Below are 25,173 nucleotides of genomic sequence, written 5' to 3'. Positions count from 1 at the left end.
CTTTTAGAAACAATTTAAGCAAAAAAATTATTGTACATAAAATCTGTGTTCTGTAATTTAGTCTGCTTCCTCCGCAAGAGCTTGTGTCATGGAGTGTGAATATGAAGTGTCAAAAGCCCATCCCACTATTTCAACAACCATTCCACAGGTGTGGGACAGACCATGTAAAAAGTGCACTACAGGTGGTCATCGGTTTTGGACAATCCACTTTCCATGGAACGGCTTATCTGACACCACATAATGCAGTCCGCTGGACTGATTATCCGACGTTGGAACCGCTTATCCGCTTCTCACGGACTAAGGTTAGTAATTCGACGGCGGTTTGCAGGACAGATTCTGGAGGTTAAGTGAGGACCATCTGTACTGGGTATTTATCAGCGAGGTTGAACATATATTTTAGGAGCTCATTACCGCCTTTGCTCTCGACAAAGCTAAAAAGGGCAGCAAATTAAGTAGCTTAATAACAACAAAAATTTAGAAAAGAAAATGTAGGACCCTTTCAGTGTGAGATGGGCAGGCAAATTATTGTAGATCAGGAAATAGCAGGAGGTAGTATACAAATTCTTTGCCTCTGTATTTACCAGGGAAGAATCAATTGATGCAGGAGGAAGCCACAACCTCTATATTAACGAACAATTGGTTAACTGAGGAAGTTCATAGGCGGTTTGATAAAATTAAAGTAAATAAGGCACCTGGCCCCGATGGTATACATCCAACAGTTCTTAAGGAGCTAGGTTCACTAATAGCCAAACCATTACATTTAATATTCAAGGACTCTATTTCCACAGGCTCAGTACCACAAGATTGGTGTAAAGCAGACGTGGTGCCTATATTTAAAAGGGAGCAAGATCACAACCAGGGAATTACAAACCTGTACACCTGACATCAATAGTGGGGAAGCTATTTGAAGGTTTAGTACGGGATAATATTCAGGAATACCTAATGGAAAACATAAATTACTAGTAATAGTCAGCATGGATTTATTTATGAAGGATAGGTTGTGCCAAACCAATCTTATTAGTTTCTTTGAGGAGGTAAGTAGGAATTTAGACCAGGGTAATGCAGTCTTAAGATTCTGCAAAGGCTTTTGATACGATTTTAGCCAAGAGGTTAGTGTACAAACTAAAGCAAATTGGACTCAGTAAAAATATTTGCACCTAGATTGAAAACTGGTTGAAGGATAAACAGAGAGTTGTAATAAATGGAACTTTTTCAGGTTTGGCTAAAGTTGTGAGTGGAGTACGTCAAGAATCGGTACTGGGACCCCTGTTTTTTAACTTGTTTATTAATGGCCGTGAGGTTGGCATAGAGAGCAAAGTCTCCATATTTGCTGATGACATTAAATTGTGTAAGGTAGTAGAATCAGAGCAGAATGTCATTTCTCTTCAGAAGGACTTGGATAGACTGGAAACGTGGGCAGGTAAATGGCAGATGAGGTTAAATACAGATAAATGTAAGGTTATGCATTTGGGAAGCAAGAATAAACATGCAGATTATAAATTAAATGGGAATAAATTAGGAGAATCCTTGATGGAGAAGGATTTACGAGTGCTTGTAGACAGCAGGCTTAGCAATAGTGCCCAAAGTCATGCAGTAGCTGCAAAGGCAAACAAGATCTTATCTTGCATTAAACGGGCAATGGATGGAAGTAAACATAATTATGCCCCTCTATAAAGCATTAGTAAAACCACACCTTGTACAGTATATGGAGTACAATTTTGGGCACCACTCCTTAGAGAGAAGACATTATGGAACTAGAGAGAGTGCAGAGAAGAGCAGCCAAATTAATAAAGGGGATGGATAATCTGATTTATGAGGAGAGGCAAACTAAATTAGATTTATTTACATTAGAAAAGGAGGCGTCTAAGAGGGGATAAGATAACTATATCCAAATATATTCGGGGACAATAAAAGGAGCTTTCAAAATAACTATTCATCCAAAGGGCGGTACAAATGACACGGGGTCGTCCATTAAGGTTGGAGGAAAGGAGATTTCACCAGCAACAAAAAGAAAGACTTCCTTACAGTAAGGGCACTTAAAATGTGAAATTCATTACCCACTGAGACCGTGATGGCAGACACAATAGATATGTTTAAAAAAAAAGTTGGAACTCTTTTTAGAAAGGAAAGGTATACAGGGATATACCAAATAAGTAAAACATGGGAAGGACGTTGATCCAGGGAGTCATCTGATTGTCAATATTTGGAGTCAGGAAGGAATTTATTTTCCCCTTAGGGGATTTTTGTTTGTCTTCCTCTGGAACAATATACTGTAAAGACAAATATAAGATAAAGTATCTGTCGTCTAAATTAGCATAGGTTGAACTTGATGGACGTATGTCTTTTTTTCAACCTCATGTACTATGTAACGATGTAATCAACTGCATGTATTTTGGCCAATTTGCTATTCCAAATAAGGCATTATTGTATGAGCAGTTATAAATGCACCCTGATTGAAGGCTTTGCTAACAGCAGTATAAGATAGTTTTCTCCACACCCATGCTGCCCGCATGCAACAGCTTGTGTTGGAGACTGCTACTCCTCAATATGTAGATATTTATGATGACCTTCAACCCCACCACCAAAACACTTTAAAGGAACCTTATAGACTGCAAGGGATTAAGCCATTCCCCCTTGTACCCCTCTCTTTGCCATGTAGACCTATGATGACATGAGCTCTATAAAAGTGCAAAAAGGTACCAAGATGAGTTCCCGCTTTCCCATGGCTACATCCTCAACCGTACACAAATGTTGCTTTTCTTCCGGGATTGCGACCACATTAATCGCTTCGAGTAGCGATCACGTGGTGACAACCAGCCTCCAGTGATCAAAAGTTGAAGAAGGCTCCATTTACATTCAAATTGCTCCATGAGCACAATTTCCACCTAGAAAATGTGAGCATTTTGTTTTGCATAATATTACCTATAAGCCACACTGGCTGGCCCTGCTGTGCCAGGGAATGACAGAAAGGGCAGCAGAAGGGTGAAGCACCGTCAAAAAACAGAGGTAATGGGTTAACCCATTTTATTAAAGATATCATCCTGCAAATCACTAGAGTTTGCAGAGGTACAATCCAGGACCTGAATTGCTTTACTATTGAAGTGACACTCCATAACATGTATTGGTGTCGCACAGGGAAACAAAAAAAAATCACCATATAATAAAAGCTTTTGAACAATGTTTTGAGTTTGTTTTATAGTTTCTAAAATCAGCAAGCGCAATCACATTTTTTAATAGCTCATATTAATTCATGGGTATCTCTGGATTCCTTCAGTAAATATATATATAAAAAAAAAAAAAAAAAAAAAAACTTTATGGCTCCTGCATTTAAGAAACACGGCTGTTAGCTGGGTTATTAAATGCTAATTTTGGTAAAAGATTAAAATCAGTGTGGTTCTCAACCTTTTTTGAGCAGTTACCCACTGAAGGACTTTTTAAATCTCGGGGGAACCCCATGCTGTTCAGACCTTACTTATCCCCTCACTTACATACATATACGCTCAACCTCCTTTTCACAAAGATACACCTCCCCACACTCAACCAAATGCTTTTTACACTCCACATTCACCCTCACACTCCACATCTAGCCCCCTTCTCACACAGCACACTCACCCTCATCCTCTTTCTTAATTAAAACACCACATTCCCACTACACACCTTCCCCCACCCCACGCGAAGCACTAACCTCCCTCTCGCTCCTCACGCAAAGCCTTCACTCCTTCCCTCTTCCCACCCATACACCTAACACGTCAGCTGATCCGCAGGCGTGTCCTGTATGGTCTGGAGATAGATTCCCCTGTGCCGGGGCTAGAGGCAAATCGCAGCCTTTAACATCTCCAGGCAGTGCAGGAAGAGTCTGCAGAGCAGCCAGCAGAGGTTTTTCCACTGGGCCACGACACTCTTGGCCGAGTATTCGCTGCATCCCCGGGTTTCATGGCACCCTTGCTGAGAATCACAGGATTAGATGCACAATAAATAACAGAATATATGATATGTGCTACTTTTGTTTTAGACCAAGCAAAACTTCAATTTCTTTTATTTATTTTTTTAAACTCAGTTGTCAACCAACTGCAAACATTTAGTAATGGTTTGTTTCCATGTATGCATGTATATATTTACAAAAAAAAAAAAAGGAGACAATACAGGGAATTATAATTCAATAAGTGCAACAAACAAAATCAGACAATAGGAAAGGAAATCCTTGCCCCGGAGAGTTTACAGTGCCAATCTTGGTTTCAATTTCCAAGCCGGAGATCTCAGATCATCATTCTGCATTCAGTCTTGTGGAAAGGCTACCAATTCCACTATACTTTATAGTGCAAGTTAGAGGCGGGAATTCTACTCTGATGTGCTGGAGTACTGTACCCTGCTGGGTTGTCACAGGTTGGGCAATACCAAAAAAAAAAAAATCACACACAACAACATGAAGAAGTATACAGGTAAACCCCGTTATAACGCGCCTCGTTATACCGCGATTCGGTTATAACGCGGTTTTCCCGTGGCTCCCGTTTAAAAAAAAAAAAAAAAAAAAAAAAAACACTGCACACTGCACACACATTGCTCATTGCACACACTGCTCATTGCACACACTGCTCACACTGACACACACTGCTCACACTGACACACACTGCACACACACTGCTCACACTGACACACACTGCACACACACACCCCTCCCAATACACATATACATAAATCAGCCTTACCTTGGGGATGATTGGTGAGGCATGTGGCTGCAGGGGGTGGTGCTGCGTGCCGGTGGGGGTGGTGCTGCGGTGGAGGGGAATGATGGCTGCGGGGGCCCCCGATGCTGCCGGGGCTGGTGGGATGGCCCGTTGCAGCGCGGGGGGGGCCATGGGGGGGATGGCAGGACGACCCTGCGCTACGGCGGGGCCAGGGGGCCCTGTACTGCGGCGCGAGGGCCCTGTGCTGCGGCGGGGGGAAGCCGGACCGGAACTGGAGGGGCATCCCCCCAAATTTAAACCCTGACAGCGGCTTCTCGGACTCCTCGGCGGCGGGTTGAGCAGATGCGCGAAGATGGCGGCGAAGGGGTTGGCCGCGAGCAGCTCGGTGCGGTACATCTCCCACAGCAGGTACAGGGCGGTGAGCCGCTGCGGGGAGCTGGGCAGCAGGTCGGGCTGCTGCAGGAGCATCACCAGCACCGAGCCCACCCGGAAGTGGTCGGCCTTGGAGAAGTAGTGGTGGAAGGCGGTGGAAAGGCCCTCGAAGGTGTTCCCGCAGGCTTCGTCCGACATGATGCCCAGCAGGTTGCAGAGCTCTTTCCCGGCCAGGCTCATCGTTAACCGGCGGCGACCGTTGCCCGGCGCGCCTCCACCTTACTTGGTGGGTGCGCGGACGGCGCGAGACGCAGACTCCTTCTTCGTGCTCCTCCTGGTGCGGCGCGCTCGCATGTATATAGGTGCGCGCGCTGGGGGTTGTACTGCTGCGCTCTACTTCGAGTTTCAATAAAAGCCAGGGGAAGCTGAAGCCGGGACTGGAGGGGCATCCCCCCTCCCATCTCCTGTCACACGGTGACAGGGGGAGCTGAAGCCGGGACTGGAGGGGCATCCCCCCTCCCATCTCCTGTCACGCGGTGACAGGGGGAAGCCGGGACCGCGGGGTGAATATGCGCTGATGCGGCGGCCATTTTTTTTAAATTAGCGCGACCCCGTTACTAACGCGGTGGTCTCGGGGTGGACCCCGAGGACCGCGTTATAAACGGGGTTTACCTGTATTATGAAAACAATACTTATTGCAATACATATCTGTTCAACAGATGGAAAGACATTAACTTTTTTAATGTTTTATTAGCGCAAGCTGTTGTTACCGATATAACTCAAGCCAGAGGTAGCCTAGAGTAAAAAACAAATCTTATAAAAGAAGCTACAAGTTGACATTTAATTAAAATAAATAATAATAAAAAAATAAATAAAAAAACCTCACAGCAATACCAAAATCAAGAATGCATAAACCACTCTGGTGACAATGCAAACAAACAAATGTAGGCAAATGGCAAGTTAGACACATACATTTGATAAACACATCCAACAATTTGTGCTGAATGCTTGTTGCTATTGCCACCCTACCCCCCCCCCTTATTTTTTATTGATCACAATAACATTTAGGGGAGGGGGTACAGAAAGGAAAACCAGGGTACAGGGGAAGAGTTGACAAGGATTCGGGAAACCGTTACATCCATCTTATTTAATACATAGTCGTTTGTCAGTGTTACATTTTTTTGCAAATACATTGTCAAAATGGTAATTACTTCGAATATCACTTGTGGGTATAGGTTACACCATGGTTCCCAAGTTACAGTACATTTATACATTGTAACATGTAAAAATGCTGTAATTTTTTTCATTTGCATAATTTCCCACATTTTATTTAATATTGGGGGGAGTTCTGGGCCGACTGTTTCCAGTTGGCTGCTATTCTACATCTTGTGGCCGTAAATAAGTGTGATGAGTTTAGCTTGGGATTTGGATATTCCTGGGATAGGTCTGTTTAATAATACTGTCCAGGAATCCGGTGCGTTCTGTTGCTCATACTGTGGACGAGTCCAACAATCTTTTATTTCCTTACAGTCCCACCAGGTATGCAGCATAGATCCGGTTTCTCTGCATCCTCTGAAGCACAGTGGGGAGGACGTTGGGTAAATTTTATTTAATCTTTCTGGTGTATAGTACCAACGAAAGAGTAACATAGTGGTTTTCTTTAATTAATGTGCTCAGGGATAGATAGGATAGATAGGATAGATAGATAGCGTATATATTTGTTGTACTGTGCTGTTGACAAGAAGGCTCGATACAGTAATGACAGTAATGATATCAGACCTTTTGCATATGGGTCTGTGTTGCATATGTGCTCAAAACTGGTGTAAGAGGAACAGTAGGTCTCCAATCATTGTTATTCCTTTTTTTCCCCCACCAAGAAAAAAAAGCTTGTGCTCTCTTACCTGGTTTGAAGGCTGGATTCCCAAACAAAAAGGAGTTCTGTTTGTCTCTCGAGTTGTTAATTTATATATAAACTTAAGTGTCTCCTACAATCTGACAGAATGATTCAGTACTGGATACGTGTTAATTATTTGTCTGTCTTCAGCTCTGATCCACAACAGGGACTTGATTTACCAAGGTATTATTTCTTCGTCCCCTATCTATACCCATCTTGTTTTTTTCTCTGGTAAATGCCATAGTGTCAGTTAACCTATTCTGGCTGCTCTGTAATATGCTAGCAGGTTTGGGAGTGCTAGTCCCCCCCTCACTTGACTTTTTGTTGTCGGAGATCTTTCTTTGTAGGTTCTCCAGTTCTTTTTGATTTATTGTAATGGGTAAGGATGTAATATTCTAGCTAGTAAATTGATTTTAACCGAGTACATACTACCCAAACATGAATTGGTTTTTCGCACATTTAATTAAATAGTTTCGTAGGTGTCTCAGTAATGCTGGGTAATTAGATTTATACATTGTTTCTATTGACTTGCTTAGTTTAAATCCCAAGTATGGTAGTACCGGTTTTTGCCAAGTGAGGTCAAAATTAATGTAAATTCGTTTTGTAACCGGATGTGGTATATTGATGCTTAAGGCTTCAGAGTTATAGTTATTGACCTTAAATTCAGTTACTGCACAGAATTGGTCTAATAGATCAAAGAGATTATGCACTGAGATCATTGGTTTGGTTAGGGTTAGAAGGTCTTCTACGAAAAGGCTTATTTTATAATCTTTGCCTTCAAATCTTGTAACCCAATATAGGGGTGTCCGTTTTTAATGTATTGGCCAATAGTTTGATGCACAGAGCAAACAGATGGAGAGATAGTGAGCAGCCCTGTCTGGTTTGTACTGGGTCTGAGATATATCCCTCCACTGTAGATTTTTGCCTTTTCGTCGCCTCGTGCAAGTATCAACAGAGGGTTCAGTTTTGTATTGGTGTTTTCTACATTGATAGTTCTGCGAACATTCAAGGGCCTGTCTACCTGGAATGAACCCCACCTGGTCTGGGTGCATTAGTACATTCAGATTTTAATGTGTGTGTTTATTAACTATAAATCGACCTATAATTGTAGGGTTATCTGGTTTATCAATCAGAGCTACATGGGCTTGTAGCATCTGTTAAGATCTGTTTTCCCTCCAAAATGCAAATTGTACATTTTGGCTAGGTGTAAGGAAAGGATTCCTTTACATTTTTTATAATACTGATTTGTAAATCAATCAGGTCCTGGCGTTTTGGATGTTAAGAATTTAATTACCTCAATCATTTCTTCTGTCGTGATGGGTGCATTCAATTTATGTAGTTCACTCTTGGAGATAGTGGGAAGTTTAGACATTTTGAGAAATAGTGGGGTTAGATTATGCTGGGTATTCGCGAGTAGTAGTAGCGATGGAATTCTTAGTCACAGTTTAGGATCATAGGTCAACGTTCCTGATTTGTTGTCAGACACATTGCACACCCTCTTCGTTTTTGGCTCAGTGTTCGTGCCACCATTGTGTCTGGTTTATTTCCTCTCTCAAAATATTTTTGCTCTGTCCATCTCGTTGCGTTTTCTGCCTCATCGTATAGACAATTTTATTTCTCCTCAGTCTATTAATTTCTTTAAGTGAGCTATCCGTGGGGACAGTTTTATTTTGGGGTTCTAATTTTTCTAGCTGGGTGTTCAAATTCTTTTGTTTTTCCACTCTCTTCCTCTAGCGGAAGGAGGATATTTTTATTAGATAACTAATTATTACCGCCTTATGGACTGCCCATAGGATAGGAGTGGGGAGGGTAGGTCTTGCTGATTTATTCAGTAAAAAGTACTCTGATTTGTCTCTGGAGGTGGTCAGCACCAATAGTATCATTAGTACATAATCATTCATTCTCCAGGGGGGTTTGATTCCACGGGTAGATATACAATCTGATTGGATCACGACCATCGCACGGTCAGACCATGCGATGTGTATTTTAGTTTTCTCTACGGTGGAGGCCGTGTTAGAATCAGTCAGTATTAGGTCTATTCTTGGATAGGTTTTATGAGGCGTAGAATAGAAGGTATAGTCCCAAGCAGTAGGGTTTTGTATCCTCCAGAAGATTTCTATCAGGTCTCGCTCTTTTTGTCTCTGCTTAAGTATTTTGGTATTTGTGTGTCTAGTTGTTGGGTCTATTCGTTGAATCTAGTGTCAATTTGACATCCCTTCCTAATATTGTTCTCCCTCTCTGTATCTCTGCCAGAATGTCAAGGAACTACTCAAAGAAAGCTGCGCGGTTATCATTTGGTGCGTAGACATGTTATGGTAAATTTCGTGTTTGCCATGTTCCCTCCAAATATCAAAAATTTGCCTTCATCACGTTTTATTATATCGGCTGCAAGTGTGTATGTTTATCAGCAATTAAAAAAAAAAAGTTAGAGGATAAACGGTATCCCAATATTTGGGAGCGGAGTTTCTGGCTATGTGGGTTTCCTGTAAAAGGAGTATATCAACTCTCTGCTTTTAGTAATCTGTTTGTGTCGCTCATCGGTTTTGTGGGGTGTTTAGACCTTTTACACATTGTGTGATATCATTTTAAAACTCCTTTTGCATTTAATTTGGTTTAATTTCCATAAGGCCACCTTTTCTTTTAAAGTCTGGTACATTGAGAAGCCATGTGACCACAGTGCTATTTACATGATTTGTTCTGTTAGATGGTATACAGGGGTTAGCCACTCACCAATTTAAAAAGACCGCTTTGGTCGAAACGTCGCTAGGTTTTTGGCTCATTAAATAGCATTTAGAAACAACTGCAGTGCCTTGTGTTATTCTTATAACGGTGTATGATTTGGATTTCCAGCAGGACATCTTTCAGCACAAGTGCACCGGTAAATATGAAAGATTTTGCAATAAATGGTGTGCAATACTAATCCTCCTTTTGCAGTACAAGGGTTAGGGAAGACATACAGGGGGAACTTAACTATTGGGCTTAGATGGTATGCCGCAGAATTTAGTTGAGAACAGAAATTCTGCCGGATACATGCATCTTTTTCATTTCTCTCAGGGGAGTAAATCTATGGGGGGAGTGGGAAGAAAAAGTACTACGATTAGTGTAAAAAGAAAAATAACTTACTTAACATTATTGTCCTCTCCACACAATAACTGAGGAAGAAGTTCATAAGCGGCTGGGAAAAAAATTAAGTAAATAAGGCACCTGGCCCCGATGGTATATATCCAAGAGTTCTCAAGGAGTTACTGTAAGTTCAGTAATAGCCAAACCATTATATTTAATATTCAAGGACTCCATTTCCACAGGCTCAGTACCACAAGATTGGCGTAATGCAGATGTGGTGCCAAGATTTAAAAAGGGAGCAAGATCACAACCGGGGAATTACAGACCTGTAAGCCTGACTTCAATAGTGGGAAAAACTACTTGAAGGATTAATGTGATAATATTCAGGAATACCTAATGGAAAACAAAATTAGTAATAGTCAGCATGGATTTATGAAGGATCAAACCAACCTTATTTTTTTCTTTGAGGAAGTAGGAATTTAGACCAGGGTAATGCAGTCGATGTGGTCTACTTAGATTTTGCAAAGGCTTTTGATACGGTTCTGCACGAGGTTGGTGTACAAAATAAAGCAAATTGGACTCAGTAATAATGTATGCACATGAATTGAAAACTGGTTGAATGATAGACAACAGAGGGTTGTCAGAAATTGAACTTTTTCAGGTTGGACTAAAGTCGTGAGTGGAGTACCTCAGGCATCGGTACTGGGTCCCCTGCTTTTTAACTTGTTATTAAATGACCTTGAGGTTGGGATCGAGAGCAAAGTCTCCATCTTTGCTGATGGTACTAAAATTGTGGAAAGTAGTAGAAATAGAGCAGGATGTAATTTCTCTCCAGAAGGACTTGGAGAGACTGGAAACGTGGGCAGGTAAATGGCAGATGAGGTTAAATACAGATAAATGTAAGGTTATGCATTTGGGAAGCAAGAATAAACTGGCGACTTACAAATGAAATGGGGATAAATTGGGGGAAATCCTTGATGGAGAAGGATTTAGGCGTGCTTGTAGACAGCAGGCTCAGCAATAATGCCCAAAGTCATGCAGTAGCTACAAAGGCAAACAAGATCTTATCTTGCATTAAACGGGCAATGGATGGAAGGGAAGTAAACATAATTATGCCCCTTTACAAACCACACCTTGAGTATGGAGTACAATTTTGGGCACCACTCCTTAGAAAAGACATTATGGAACTAGAGAGAGTGCAGAGAAGAGCCACCAAATTAATAAAGGGGATGGACAATCTATTTTATGAGGTGGTGCTAGCTAAACTAGATATATTTACAATAGAAAAGAGGCATCTAAGAGGGGATATGATAACTATATACAAATATATTCGGGGACCGTACAAGGAGATTTCAAATGAACTATTCATCCCAAGGGCAGTACAAAGGACTCGGGGGCATCCCTTTAGGTTGGAGGAAAGGAGATTTCACCGACAACAAAGGAAAGGGTTCTTTACAGTACGGGCGGTTAAAATGTGGAATTCATTACCCATGGAGACGGTGATGGCATATACAATAAATTTGTTTAAAAAAAAAAAAAAATACAAGGTTGGCCATCTTTTTATAAAGGAAAAGGTATACAGGGATATACCAAATAAGTATACATGGGAAGGATGTTGATCCAGGGATTAATCCGATTGCCAATTCTTGGAGTTAGGAAGGAATTTATTTTTCCCCTTAATGGGGTTTTGTGTTTGCCTTCCTCTGGATCAATAAGTATAGATATAGGATAAAGTAGCTGTTGTCTAAATTTAGCATAGGTTGAACTTGATGGACGTACGTCTTTTTTATTGTTTTACATGAATATACATTTTTTACCATACAGTGCACTTTGCCATATTGTTACAGCACTTTGATTTTCAGATTCAGAAAAATAACATTACATTTAAATTTGAGAATATGTTGGTATGTTATCTTATCTAACATGTTGTAGGTATTTAGATTTTAACCACGTTAACTATCTGTCCTCCTTGAACGCTGCAACTTTCCGTTTTTCTGCATTCCCTGATAGAAACTTAAAAGATTGAAGAAAGTGGAAAGAGAAAGGAGCAGGAGAGGGGCTAGGTGGGATGGAAGACTGGGGGGTGGGGTGGGGGTTGGGAAGAAGGGACCCTCTATGGGCAAATGGGCAGGGAGAGAGACAGCGGTGGGAACACAAATAAGTTGGGAGGGAGAGGGGGCGAACAAGGCGTAAACGCACCCATCCTCCTTCCCCCCCCCCCCCACCGTTGTCTTAGCTTTTGCAGTTCTTGGTACAGTTCTCCTCGTGGCGGCAGAGAACCAGCGCTGTTGTTTCATCAGAGCTGGGAACTCTTCAGTCCGGCCATCTTTTTTGTTGGTACTCCGTGCTGGTAGGCCTGTTTTCAGAAGGTGGGCCGGGTCTTCTTCTGCCTTGGAGGACAGCTGTTGAGTCTTTGTTCAAGACTGTTAAGTGAAACGGGAAACCCCATCAGTATGAAACTCCTTGATTTCTTAGGTTTGTTGTGAGTTTTTATCGTCGCTGTTTCAAAGATTATTTCTTTGATTTCCCTTGACTTTTTTCATTAGGAGGACTTTGTCTGTGAATTAGTAGATTTTGACCACTATGGCTCATGGTGGTTCTTCAGGTGCTGGCTTCTCTTTTAGGGCCCTGTGAACTCCATCTTGATTACGGGTCTGTCTGTATCACATGTACAAAGAGGTTTGTTTTGTATGTATGTTGGTATATCAGATGGTCCGATTGCCTCCGGAACCCCCTCGGAGGTGAACATTACATCGTCAGCCTCTGTTGTCTAGATCAGGGGGGCGCAAACTTTTTTCCCCTGCGCCGCCTGCCAGCAGTTCCCCTCTCCCCCGCCCTTCCTCTTACCTCGGCTCTGGTGTCATGACATCATTTGACGCAGTGTTGCCATGGCGACACGTCTAAGAAGCCGCCGGAGCCAAGGTAAGTTAGGTTTACAGAGGCCTCCCGAAGACACAAATTAAGTGCCGGGGAAGAGCGCGGGGCCTCTGTAAATCCAGCGCCCCCAGTTTGCGCACCGCTGGTCTAGATCATATATATATCTATCTATATCTATATCTATATATCTATATATCTATATCTATATCTATATCTATATATATATATATATGGACCACATAGTATCCACACAAGAAGAGATCAGTATCTCAAAAGCTCGCACAAATAAAAGCATTTCGTTAGCCACAGAACGGTATCATCTATTTATTTTTTGATTATTGAAGCTCGGCTAACACGGTACTGATACCTCTACATACACACACATATAGTCTTGGAGACCTTATATGGTCTTGTGTTGCTCATGTATTTTGCTGTATAAGGTGTCTCTGGTTTGGGTCCACGAGTCAGTCATCCTACAGTTCTGCCACCTTGTTTCCAATTTGTGTAATGTCGAATCTTATTTCGACAAGCTCCTCTTTGAATGTTTGTTCAAGTTGATTAACCATTTCTCGTAAGTTGTCTTTGGTGCAGAGATTTTCAAATCTTCTTTGGTTGCAGGTTCTAGCGCAGGATTGAGCATATCCGCGTCTTCATCAAGACACCTCACGTGGCGATGCTGGAGACAAGTGGTTTTCTTGCATGCAGCCTGTTTTTTCTGTCTCCGATTTTAGTAAATCTTGTTTTGTTTTCTTTTCCCACCTTTATAGGAATCCTTATAGTTTTAAATGTTGTATCTGCTGTCTTTAGGGTTTAGATATTTTATTTTTAGGCCCTTTTATTTAGCTTTGTTCCTGCTTTAGGCTACGCTTATAGTGCCAGTGACGGTCAGGCGACGGTCGCTGGAAAATCAAATAGAGATGACTTCCAGCGATCGCGAGCAACCAGTCTTTCTGTCGCGTCACGCTTACTATAAGCGCACACGGCGGCGGCCATGCATTTCTTTTGCCACGACGCCGCGTCGCTGTCACTATAATAAGCGCAGCCTTAGGAAGGAGCTGCAGATCTAAGTAGCCATCTTGTGTGGTGTTAGCCACAAACACACCACTATTTTTTTTTATATGTTAATATATCTAGTTTCAGATTGTTATACAATCAGTCTGTAATTTAAGTTTTTCTATAATAAATATGTTGTAAATATTTGCAAACAACTTGTGTGGTACTTAAAACCTACAGGGTGAAGTTTGAGGGAGTTCATCAAAAGGCAGGGCTGTCAGAGTAGATACCCTCAAGGAGAATAAGTGCATTTGACATTGTTGCTTACAAGTTAAAAATAAGAAAGAGGAACAACGTAAAGAGATGGAAGGGAAAAGAGGAACAGGTAGCTGAGCAAAAACAGGAGAGTGGGTACAAATGTGAAACAGAATACTACTTAAACACAAACATTTCGGTGCTCTGAAATTGTATTGCCTGAACTCAAAAAACATAAAAGTAAATAAAAAATGCCACTTGAAATAGATGATTTTCTTTAAGGATTTGTATCACATACAGACACAAATATCAGATGGTTTATTGTAGATCAGCCAAAGCGGCCGATCAGCGGTTTTAGGCCAAAACTCCCTATTGACTTAACTGAGGAATTTCAGCCCAAAATTGCCCGATCAGCGGCTATGGAATAAGACCACTAACATTTACCACTGCTGACTAATAATGGTTGATGTACAGCAGACGTAAGTATGATAATTTCCCCAAAACTTCGAAAAAAAAGCTATCAATATGCTTAATTGACATGAGACATAACATTATTTAGCCCAACACAGCTCTCTCTCTACACACACACAGCAAAATAAGAACATAAAAATCTTGACTGCCTTAGTACTTGGTCATCCAGGGATCATCATTAGATCAGAAAATTCCAGATGGAAGCAGAAAGTAGCGTCAAGCAAACAAATAATAATTCCAAAAAAGGAGGTTGAAATCACTAGCCAGAAGTGTCATCACTATACAGTGTATATCCAAAACAAAAATAGCTTACAGTTATACTGTATGTCTTGTCAAAGGGTGCAATCAAGTGAAGAAAGGGAGTGTGATCATAAATGATGCTCTAAAGCTAAATATAAGTGCAAATCGTATCTAAAAATATATTTAGTGAATTATACAGTGATAGAAACAGGATTCTGTAACAAAGAAAAATGCATTAAACAAATTTAAAAAAAAACAAAAAAAAAAACACCTCTATAAAAAAGTGCTGCTCAAACCGTTGTTGGGATCGCGCAGGAAGAAAACTCTGCACACCCCTGTATTAGTGAATACTTCATGTGTTTTTCTCTCACTCTTTATGCATTAAGCTTTCTTAGGCTGCGCTTATAGTGCCGGCGACGCAACAAAACAAATGCATTGCCACCGTCGCGTGCGCTTATAGTAAGCGCTACGTGACAGTGCGACAGATTGGTCGCGATCGCTGGAAGTCATCTCTATTTCATTTTACAGCGACCGTCGCGTCGCCGGCACTATAAGCGTAGCCTTAGAAAATATTTAGGAAGCCACAGCACTTCCTCTTTTGAAACAGGCAGCCATATTGCGTACCCTGGGAAGCAGGACCTTCTCCAAAATCGATCAGAGGACAACGGATCAATCGGCAGCTTAGATAATTGCATTGCCATAAAGGCAAAAAACTGATGCATGTATTAAAATAAAACAAACCTGGCAAGAGGAAATGCGGCTTTAAGTATGATGATTTTTAAACACATGATAATCAGAATTAATAAATATCAAAACCAATCATTTTGTGTGAATAAAAGGCTTCTTTAAGGGGATATAAATACAAAAATGATAGAAGATGCAGCATATTTAAAGCTACTACAAAACCAGCTAAGTACAGTACCTGCAATATAACATACATGGTTTTAGAAAACAAGGAACGTCTTAAAAAACACCAACTTGATGGAAGGAATGTTGGCACATTCACATTTCAAACATTAATGCAATTCAGTTACTGAGACAATATTTGTTTTTGTCAGTACACAGAAGGGCCTCACAGCACCTGAGCAGGTTAAATATATGTGCCATAGTAAAAGTATTCTATATCCAGTATATAAATCATGCCAAAACCCACTTGCGAGGAAAAAAATAAATAGGATTATGGAGAAACAGAAAGTAAACTGGTGGAAGGAAATTAACCATTGAATATTGTTGACTAAGCATTTAGAAACCTACATGATCAATCAATAAACACAAATTTGCATCAATCAGAAAATCCTCAGGATTCCAGTCTTTGTGACTTCATAACTATATACAGGCATACCCCGCATTAACGTACGCAATGGGTCCAGAGCATGTATGTAAAGCGAAAATGTACTTAAAGTGAGGCACTACCTTTTTTCCACTTCGGTAGAGGTAGGGAGCCGGTATTGCTGTTCCGGGAGTGTCTGTGTCCTACACACAGGCGTATGCACAAGCTGCCATTTTCCAATTGGGCAAGGGGAATCTGCGCGTCACACAACTACGGCGGTCTGCAGGGCTGAATAAGTGTCCATACTTGTGAATCGAGCGTACGGAATCAGGGGAATGGTGCTACTGTAAATATGTCCGTAAAGTGAAGGTCCGTATAGCGGGGTATGCCTGTACATAGCTCAGTCATTGTTTAATCCTTCTGCTTTTTGGAATGCTTGCAAGTTCACGCTAGCCAATGCCTTTTATGTTTCTACAGGAGTGAGGTGGTAAAGTTAATGCTATGCTATTCATACAGAATGGATTTTCTTCTGCAAGTGTAAAAGAGAAGTTGAAGATAAAATACAATGCATTTTAAAAACACAAGCTGCTAAATGTTTAAGCAAAGTCTGCACTCTTTTCAAAGACTTGCAATCTTGAGTCTGACTTATGTCAAGTGTTTTACTGTTTCTAAAACATTTAAAAGCTTTCTTTTATTCAACAGTGTGCCATTAGACCAGAGTTATTGAACCCTGGTGATGTTAACTGTAATGGTTCACTTTCTATTACTCTGCAATATTAATGTAAAATATATATTAATCAATATAAAATGTATACTTCCGGAGTAACAAAGAAGGAAAACCAGCTCCCTTTTGTAGCTACATATAATCTCTAGGCAACAAAAACACAAGGCCACATTTCTGATTTAATTGAAATGGGATTGTAAAGTTGTATTTTCCCTAATGGGACCAATATTGACCTATGACAGCTCCACAGGAGCCAATGGAAAAATACAAATTCATCTGGGAGAAAAGAAAAAAAAACCCCAACAACATTTGCCAAGGATTCATCTTGATTGCTATTCATTTAAATGTTGATATCTTGGCAATTTCATCTCGAAATAATACTATGGAATATTCCTGTGCATTACAGAAAGAAAATACAGTTCAAACCTTCACTGTAACAACGTCAGACTTTTACTTTGTATGGAAACAATTAATGAGACACAGACGTCTAGAAATGTGTTCTGGAACACATCTAGCCATAGTACTGGAAAAACCTCTGTACTCCCTGCAAAAAAACATTTGGGTACTTTTCAACCGCCACAAACGGAGACATAGCGGATTTCTTTAGAATAGTCTGTTTGCACAGTGATATCTAAAACTTTCAGTGCTGGAGTGAAATCTTCATCCTTCGAACACTGCAAAGTAAAAAAATGACCAAGGCCCATCTATTCCATCTTACATTCCAAGCCTTCTAGAGTTGTGACCGTCTTCTCTCTAACTTCATGTAATGTACTTTCCTTTGTACTCTCCTGCGTTAAACGGTTAGTATTTCTGTTCAGTAAAGTACTACATACAGCAATGTTCAATTTCTTAAAAAAAATCATAGGTGGCAGGAAAATTAATACGTCCGTCACAGGAGCACTCACGGTACTGTAGAAAGCTGCCCCAGGTGCACATCCAGCTCGAACCACACGCAGGGAGGGTTTGTGGTTCAACTAAAGATAGAAAACAATGGCACTCCACTGGTCTTCATGAAAAAAAAACAAAAAAGTTACAAAAATATATATATATTATAGATAGAGAGAGGAGATCATCAACGTTCCAGTCTTTATCTTGATAAAGGTCCTATAGTGAGGACCGAACCATCAATCTTCCTGGTCAATACATTTTCTACCTTCCCCCCCCCCCATCAAAACCAGTGGCGTGCCATGTTTTTCTATCTTTACAGGAAAATGAACAGAATTGGAACATAGCAATACAATGCTAGCGGGAAGTGCCGGCCTGTAAGATGGCAACATAAGCCTTTAATTAGGATTACTGTATTATGCATTTCAAATTCAATGGAATAAAATTATACAAAAAGCCTGTATACTTGTCACCTCCTTTCACCAACATAAAATAAATATATTACATTGATAAACATGTTTGTAGAGGAAGGACGAAAAGACTGCATTGGTAGTGGTTACAGTCCGTGTAGCAATCAGTCAAAAAAACAAAAACACACCTTAGTAATCAGCATTTGTCTTCACTAAAGAAAGTCTAATGTCCATACACCGTTCTTATTCACCACAAAATAGATAAAAGATTACAATTTTCTACTTAACATTGTCTAAATGTATGAAGCAATATCAAGTTAATATTCTATGAATGTTGAGCTTTGCATTTGAACCGACATTGTTGTGCGGTCTGTTACAATATTGTGTTAACAAGAACCTTAGAGTAAGTCCAATAGAAACAATTGATAAAATTCTAGAGGAGCGTTTAAAGCATCTGGCAAAATTAAAAAATAAATATTAGTAGCAGACCTTGAAATAAACTGCTAAAGTCCTGCTGCAATCAATTTTTTTCATATATGCTTTTAAAAAGCAGGAATACTACGTCCCCCATTTTTGTCATCTTATTTTTATATGGAAAGCATACGACCAGATACTATTCTACATTCCTACCTAAGCTGGCAATTGTTTGGTGCTCGTTATAAATCCTGATTGTGTTACCAACAATGGCGGTTTCAGTCAGTGTAACTCAGCAGATACAATGTATCCTAATATTACAAAAGGTACCATTATCTATTGTTACAGTTTACAGCTCAAACTGTTGGGAATATTGGCAACAAATTATCACAAATAGGAAAGTGTTGCAAAGATCTTGGGAGGTGGGCTAAAACCTGCTATAGAAATCAAAGGATGCTTTAAAACTCATTACAAATTGAAGAATTGAATAAAAGATACAGCAAGTATTATCTAACAGTACAGAAGTGATTTATTTAAACAAAAACATAAGATCTCACACATTTTGCTGCTTTACGTTTACTTTGGCTTAGTTACTAAAAGTGAACTTCACAATAAGGTTACAGTGAGTAACAAAAGTGACACAAACTAAACCCTGGTAGAGTGAAGAAAAAAAAAATTCTCTGCACTCACTCATATGCCGCATGCAGCTTGATCTTGTGCCAAAGCTGTACTGACACACAGGATTCTGGAGGAGACATGCCCCATTCATTGAGACGCTCTGGCTTTATTTAGTCTTATGCTTACCACAACTTAACCAAGAAATAGAAGTGCAAAGCCAACAGAACCAGTTCTATGGCTTGTGCAACATCTAGTGGACTGCAAACAAAGCAAAGCAGTCATCAGCTAATGACCTAAGGTTTATAGTAAAAAATAAAAAATAAATAAATATTATGAGTTAAAATAGTCACTAAATAAAAACAAAGTCTTCGCTGTTAAAATTCTTTAAAAAAAATACAAATAAAGCTACTGGAACCTCTTCAAAACATCAATACTTAATTCTGGCATGCAGGAATCATGCCAATATTAAAACGTATTTGTTTATGCGGAATGTTTACCAATTGAACTATAATGACATCAGGTACTAGTCTGTACAAGTTCGATGCATAGGTGGAATGGAAACCGTCAACTGTGCAACGCAAACAGCAACCAATACTGAAGTTACTCGCCAAATTAAAAAAAAAAAAAAATTTACTTTTGAATATTTACTGTCAAAAAGCAACCTTTGTCAAATAAAAATGGAACGCTTAAACTAACAACTGTAGACTAAACACAGAACTGCAGGTAGGTCCTTTATCAAAAAAGGTACGAGTTTAATGTACTGTATTGCTTTTTGTTTCTATTAGGATTCAAAAATTATTTACACTGCTCATGGTCAGATGCAATGAAAAATTGGTTTAAAAACCAAGTGCCAATCTAGTGTTAAAAAAACAAAACAAAAAATATGTATATTTTTCTTCTTGTATTATTTGTGACATGATGTTGCAAGAGATTACAGGAGACTAGAAGCTCCGAGTGCCCAACTAGAGTCAACGCAATATGTAGGTCAATTGTAATAAATCTCCACCTCTATTTCTGGTACAACTGGGATAATGAAGATCCTGGCATAAGCAGCTTTGACAAGCAATAACCTACTGGTATATTAAAAACTAATCACTTCCTTGCTAAAGAACTGAAATCACACACACAAAAAATGCTTTACATAGTCCACATAATGCAAGCCAGCAGATCATTATAAGCATTGAAATGTGAAGAAGACTAATGACCTTAAAATAAACGATTTAAAATAAAAAAGTGTCACAAAATCTTTAAACAAAGTATTTACCACCCGTCCCATAAAGTCATACAAATGCTATGCAAGTTTAAGATAATGTGGTCCTCATTTCCGCAAAAAAAACATTTCCCAACAAATTAATTCAGGCAGAATGAACATGGTTATAAATTTCTGCCAGGAAAACACGATGTGGAAATGAGTTCTTAAAAACATAAGAGCTGGTCATTTTTAGAAATTCAATGCACATAGTTATTTTAACAGAAGCGGGTCTAAATAAAAATAAATAAAGTGTGCACTGTGCCATACACTTCCGTCATTTTCCAGACTATCATCAGCACATCAAATGATGGGTTCACCTTAAATGATTCCTCAAAGCATGTAGCAATTTGATGACATTGATTACTTGTCATACTACAAACATAAAGGCCAAGTACACAAACGTGCAAAGGCATTTAGGAATGCTGTGCCGACTTCTAATAGCCATCTCTCTTGCTCGAGACAATGCAATTACAGCTACACTTTAAAGTGCATTTGTCCAAGAAGCGCTGGTTCTGGTTCACTGCGAATCTCTTATAACTCAGCTGTGTGGAAACTTTTTAAATCGTCACTCATCGTGAAGGAGTCGAAATGATCTGCACAATGACATTAGAAAACTACTACATTTAAAAAAAAAAAAAAAAAAAAATCAACAGCAAAGACTTTTTTTTTTTTTTTTTTAATGCAAAACTAAGACAGGAGTGAAGTTTTAATCAATACGCATGCCTATTCTCAAAAGATGCCAAAGAAATAAATGGAATCGGTGTCAACAAAAACAGCAAGTAATAAGTTCAGTGCAGGCATTTAAAAAAGGTAAACTAAACGAGAAAAATCTACAACAAATAAACTTGTGAGAAAATGGCATTAATCCCTGCAATGTCTATATTCAGAAGATAAATATGTGCATTACTAGAACTGCAATTCTCATTTGTACCTATAATCAGAGCTAAAATCTTCCATCAAATTGACTAAACAGCCCTGACCCCATCACATTCATTTCTAACACACAGCAAGCAAGCAAGCATAGGAACACAGGTTGCAATTATCTAGACTAAGAATACCTCTCCTAAACCCCTCCCCAACCCCAATAAATTCTGGAATACAATAAAAATACACCTATACATTTTAAATCTAGTTCTGCCAAAACAATGTGGGCAAAATAAATCTGGAAATAATCTACAGTATGGTGTGTCTCAGATTGAAGAACTGGTGTCTCTGAAAGGACACTGACAGAAAATAGTATGCACTTAATTACTACACAATGCCTTTTTTTCTTGGACAGCCTAAAAAGATAAGGCAGGTCTTCCAGAATTGTATATACTGGTACACTGTACTCTATAATCGAAGTTGAACCCAGGCACAGATTCTCCATTTACAACCTGTGTGATGCAGTACAACATTGGTGATGAATACATCATTTAAAAAAAAGTATAACCAAATGGTATCACAGTTTAAGTTTACATTTCAGGTTTACAAATAGATTACTTGAAAGGCTACCAGACTGATTCGTGAAGGGGGACAAAATCTGAACGAGAAAAACAAAACACACACACACACACACACACACACACACACACACACTACAAGGAAAAAAAACTTATTTTTACCCCTCCTATAACAGAAAGGCCATAATGTGTTGCAGTATTGGCAATTAAGCAGTCAAACGGAGTTTAACGTTTTGATTTCATAACCAAAGAGGTTAAGGACGTAGATAGACTCCAGCTCTAACATTGCAGTCTCTCCCCCCCCACCCCCCTTTCCAGTGGGCACTGAAGGGGTTAAGCCAGCGGCAAAGTGTTGGAATTCTGTGTTGGAAAGCAGACGCCTAAATTCCAGTGGGCCCAGCACAGCATTCAATGCAACCACAAGCCACCCTTTGTCCTCCTCCCCACTCCTTGAGCAGCCTTTCACACACAAAACACACTACCACAGACCCGTGACATTTTTATTCGTCAGGTAAACCTCTTTAAACGCCTATGTTTTAAAACTTTTCACACTGCAACTGCATTGTGTTGGGGTTTTTTTAACATACAAGTGATGGCCACCCCATGACACCCCGGGTTTAAAAACAAAATAAATAAAAAAAGGCTAATTTCAATGAGAATGTCAGAAATTGAGAGACGTCTAAACATTTTTATTAGCATGCACGGGATGAGCAGGATTTTTCCCCAAGTCCGGGAAGAAAAAGAATCCGGTATTTTTCAGGGCCATTGATCAGGGAGTAGCCCTGGTAACAGAGGGAGAGCTGGTCACTGTGCTGCCCCCGCCACCATCAGGCAGCTCTCTCCCTTCCCTCACAGACTCAGCAGCAGGCGAGCCGCCCGGGCGTCACGTGACCAGGCGCGCACCAACAAACTCCCCAACATTCCAATACTGTTTCCTTCAGCTCCAAGTGCAGCAGCAGCTCCCGGATCAATACACTTTGTGTATATATGTATATATAGCCACACCCCAGACCCACTCATTCTCCTCTAATCAGTGCGTGTATATATACACACACAAATGTTTTTGTTTTTAAGTCAGATTCCCCCACCCTGAACAAAGACAGTAAAGTTTGCTTTTGAAAGATGTAAATGTGCAATTGTTGCAATGACTACAAGTAACTAGTGCAAAGTTTGGTAAATAACTAAAAAAATTCTTATGTTCGCACGTTATGGGGGAAGAGATGATAAAATACAAAAAAATAAGGGTTGTAACAATAGAAATGGTTGCACGCTCTCTCCACTACTTCGGCTTCCCCATGCCATCCACCCTTCTCCCTTCACGATGTAGCTTATGTCTTAATAAAAGATTCAGCTTAAGAGCTAATCTTAAAGCAAAAAACTACCACCATCCCGTCCCTCTAAAGCACAAAACAACAATAAAAGTAGGGGCGATGTTTGTGTGAGTGTCGAAGTTTGCATTGCGTGTCTCCCAGCGCAGCTCACACCACTGATCCGCTCAATCTCCCCGTGTGGACGGACAGGGAGGGTTATGGCAACTGGCATCTCTCTGGCTTGATCTGGGAATGACGGCGACATTGCAATGTGCATTTCTTTGTCTCTTACCTTTCAGTGATCTTGGCTTAGCTTGCTTGCGGCGAGACATCCTGCAAGCAAACCCGCTGAAGTTGTGCAGTGTAAGCCCGTTAACAACTAGGCGACAGAAAGCGAGGATCCCCTAACCAGAGCACTCTGCTTTTTCCTCCAGCCTCCCTGTCTGCCCTCTTCAGTGGCAACAACAAAAAATAAAAAAATAAAAAACAACTTAGGATAGGTTTAAAGAATACAACAAAAAAAAAATCAAATTAAAAAAAAAAATGAAGTCTGTTTTAAGACTACAGGATATCTACATATTTAATTTAAAGAATGCAGAAGTATTGAAAATTGACATTTTAAATCTTTTTCTTTTGAGGGGTGGGGGACACTTTCTAACGAATTAAAAAAAAAAAAAAAGTATTTCCTGTAAAAGAAATATAATCGGCAAAAGACCACTGCAAAAAAAAAAAATTAGAAAAAAATAAAAAATAACGGTAATGTGGGAAAAGGCGACTAAAACAATGTTACTTTTTCACCTTCCCCCCTCCCACCAGCGCTACACCTAATATAGCAAATAAATGCTAAACTGCTGCTGTTTATTTATTATTATTATTAGGTTGCTGTGGTGTAAATGGGAGGGGGGCTTCTTATTGGGGTTTTATTTTTATTTTCTTGGGGTTTGTTTTTTTGTGGGGGTGTGGGGGTGAGGGGGGGGTCTCTTCTTTGCCTGGCTGGGATCCTGTTACAAGGAGCTGGATGATGTGCTCCTTGTCTCTGGGAGGAAGAAGAAAAAAAAAGTCTACGCCTGGTTGAGGGAGAGGAGAGCAGAGAGAAGGAGATGTGTGCTGCTGTGTGCTCCCTCCTCATCACAAACCTGCAAGGTCTTGGACTGCGCTGTCGCTCCGGTAGTCCACATAATAATGGAAAATAGAAGCAAGGCCCCCAAAGCCATCAGGATGGCTCCAGAGGGGGGCCCCTAACCCGCAGGGACTCGCTCTGTACGTAATCACTGAGGAAATCATTGTCAGCCTGCCTGCACTCACACACAGACAGAGGGGCATGATTAAAAAGCCGAGGGGGACTCAGCCAAGACGTGGACTGGACGCCAAAGCAGCTACTCAGACCTGGATCAGGAGCCTCTGCAGGAGGATCAGGGAAAAAGAAAGAGAGAGGAAAATAGAGAGAGAAAATAATAGCAGCAAACAAGCACAGCCACATCACGCCCCATCACACACACACACACACACACACACATACACATAAACACACACACCCTTTCCCCAGCCCCACTGTGTGTTATTAAAGATACACAACTGCTGGAGATGGACTGCGTCCTCAATCCGTTTTTCTCAGCCCTCTCTCACTATAGAAAGGCGAGAGCTCGGGACATGTGGAGCTATGTGAGAGGGGAAAGGTCCCCCTTCTGGTCGGACTGATGTAGAGATATACAGCACCGATTGGGAAGCAGGGATATGCAGTATCTACGAGTTTTCTTCATCATTATTATTATTTCTTTTTTTTTTATTTATTTGGGTTTGAAACATTCGTTTTAAGGGGTTGTTTTGATGCCAGTTTCCCTCCCGCACTGCAGTTGATCATTAAATTATTGATAGAGGTTGTGTCTTGACAATCTGAAGAAAAAAAATAACATTGTGGAAGATGCCTCTTAGTGTAATATTTTTACTGTGATTTTCTGTAATATTGTCTTATACCTTCATGCTTAGTGAAGACAATGC

General features: G+C 40.2%; 1 protein-coding gene across 3 annotated transcripts in view; it reads right to left on the bottom strand.

Moving 5' to 3' along the window:
• ZNF521 (zinc finger protein 521) overlaps nt 1-24,683 on the bottom strand; it is a 374,676-nt gene extending 349,993 nt beyond the window's left edge. Inside the window, exons 1-2 of one of the 3 annotated variants that reach the window (XM_075584929.1) lie at nt 24,312-24,681; nt 23,468-23,625 (exon numbers count right to left, since the gene is read on the bottom strand). In XM_075584929.1, the coding sequence (XP_075441044.1) occupies nt 23,468-23,507 (40 nt within the window). In that variant the 5' untranslated portion in view covers nt 23,508-23,625; nt 24,312-24,681. Of the gene's footprint in view, nt 1-23,467; nt 23,626-24,311 lie in introns of all 3 variants that reach the window. The other 2 variants (XM_075584921.1, XM_075584914.1) reach the window with 2 other exon arrangements.
• Between the last annotated feature and the right edge of the window lie 490 nt (nt 24,684-25,173).

The sequence above is a fragment of the Ascaphus truei genome, chromosome 2 (assembly GCF_040206685.1).
Source record: "Ascaphus truei isolate aAscTru1 chromosome 2, aAscTru1.hap1, whole genome shotgun sequence".
NCBI lineage: Eukaryota > Metazoa > Chordata > Amphibia > Anura > Ascaphidae > Ascaphus > Ascaphus truei.
Note: the sequence above shows the minus strand (reverse complement) of the source record. Positions and strands in the feature narration are given on the sequence as shown.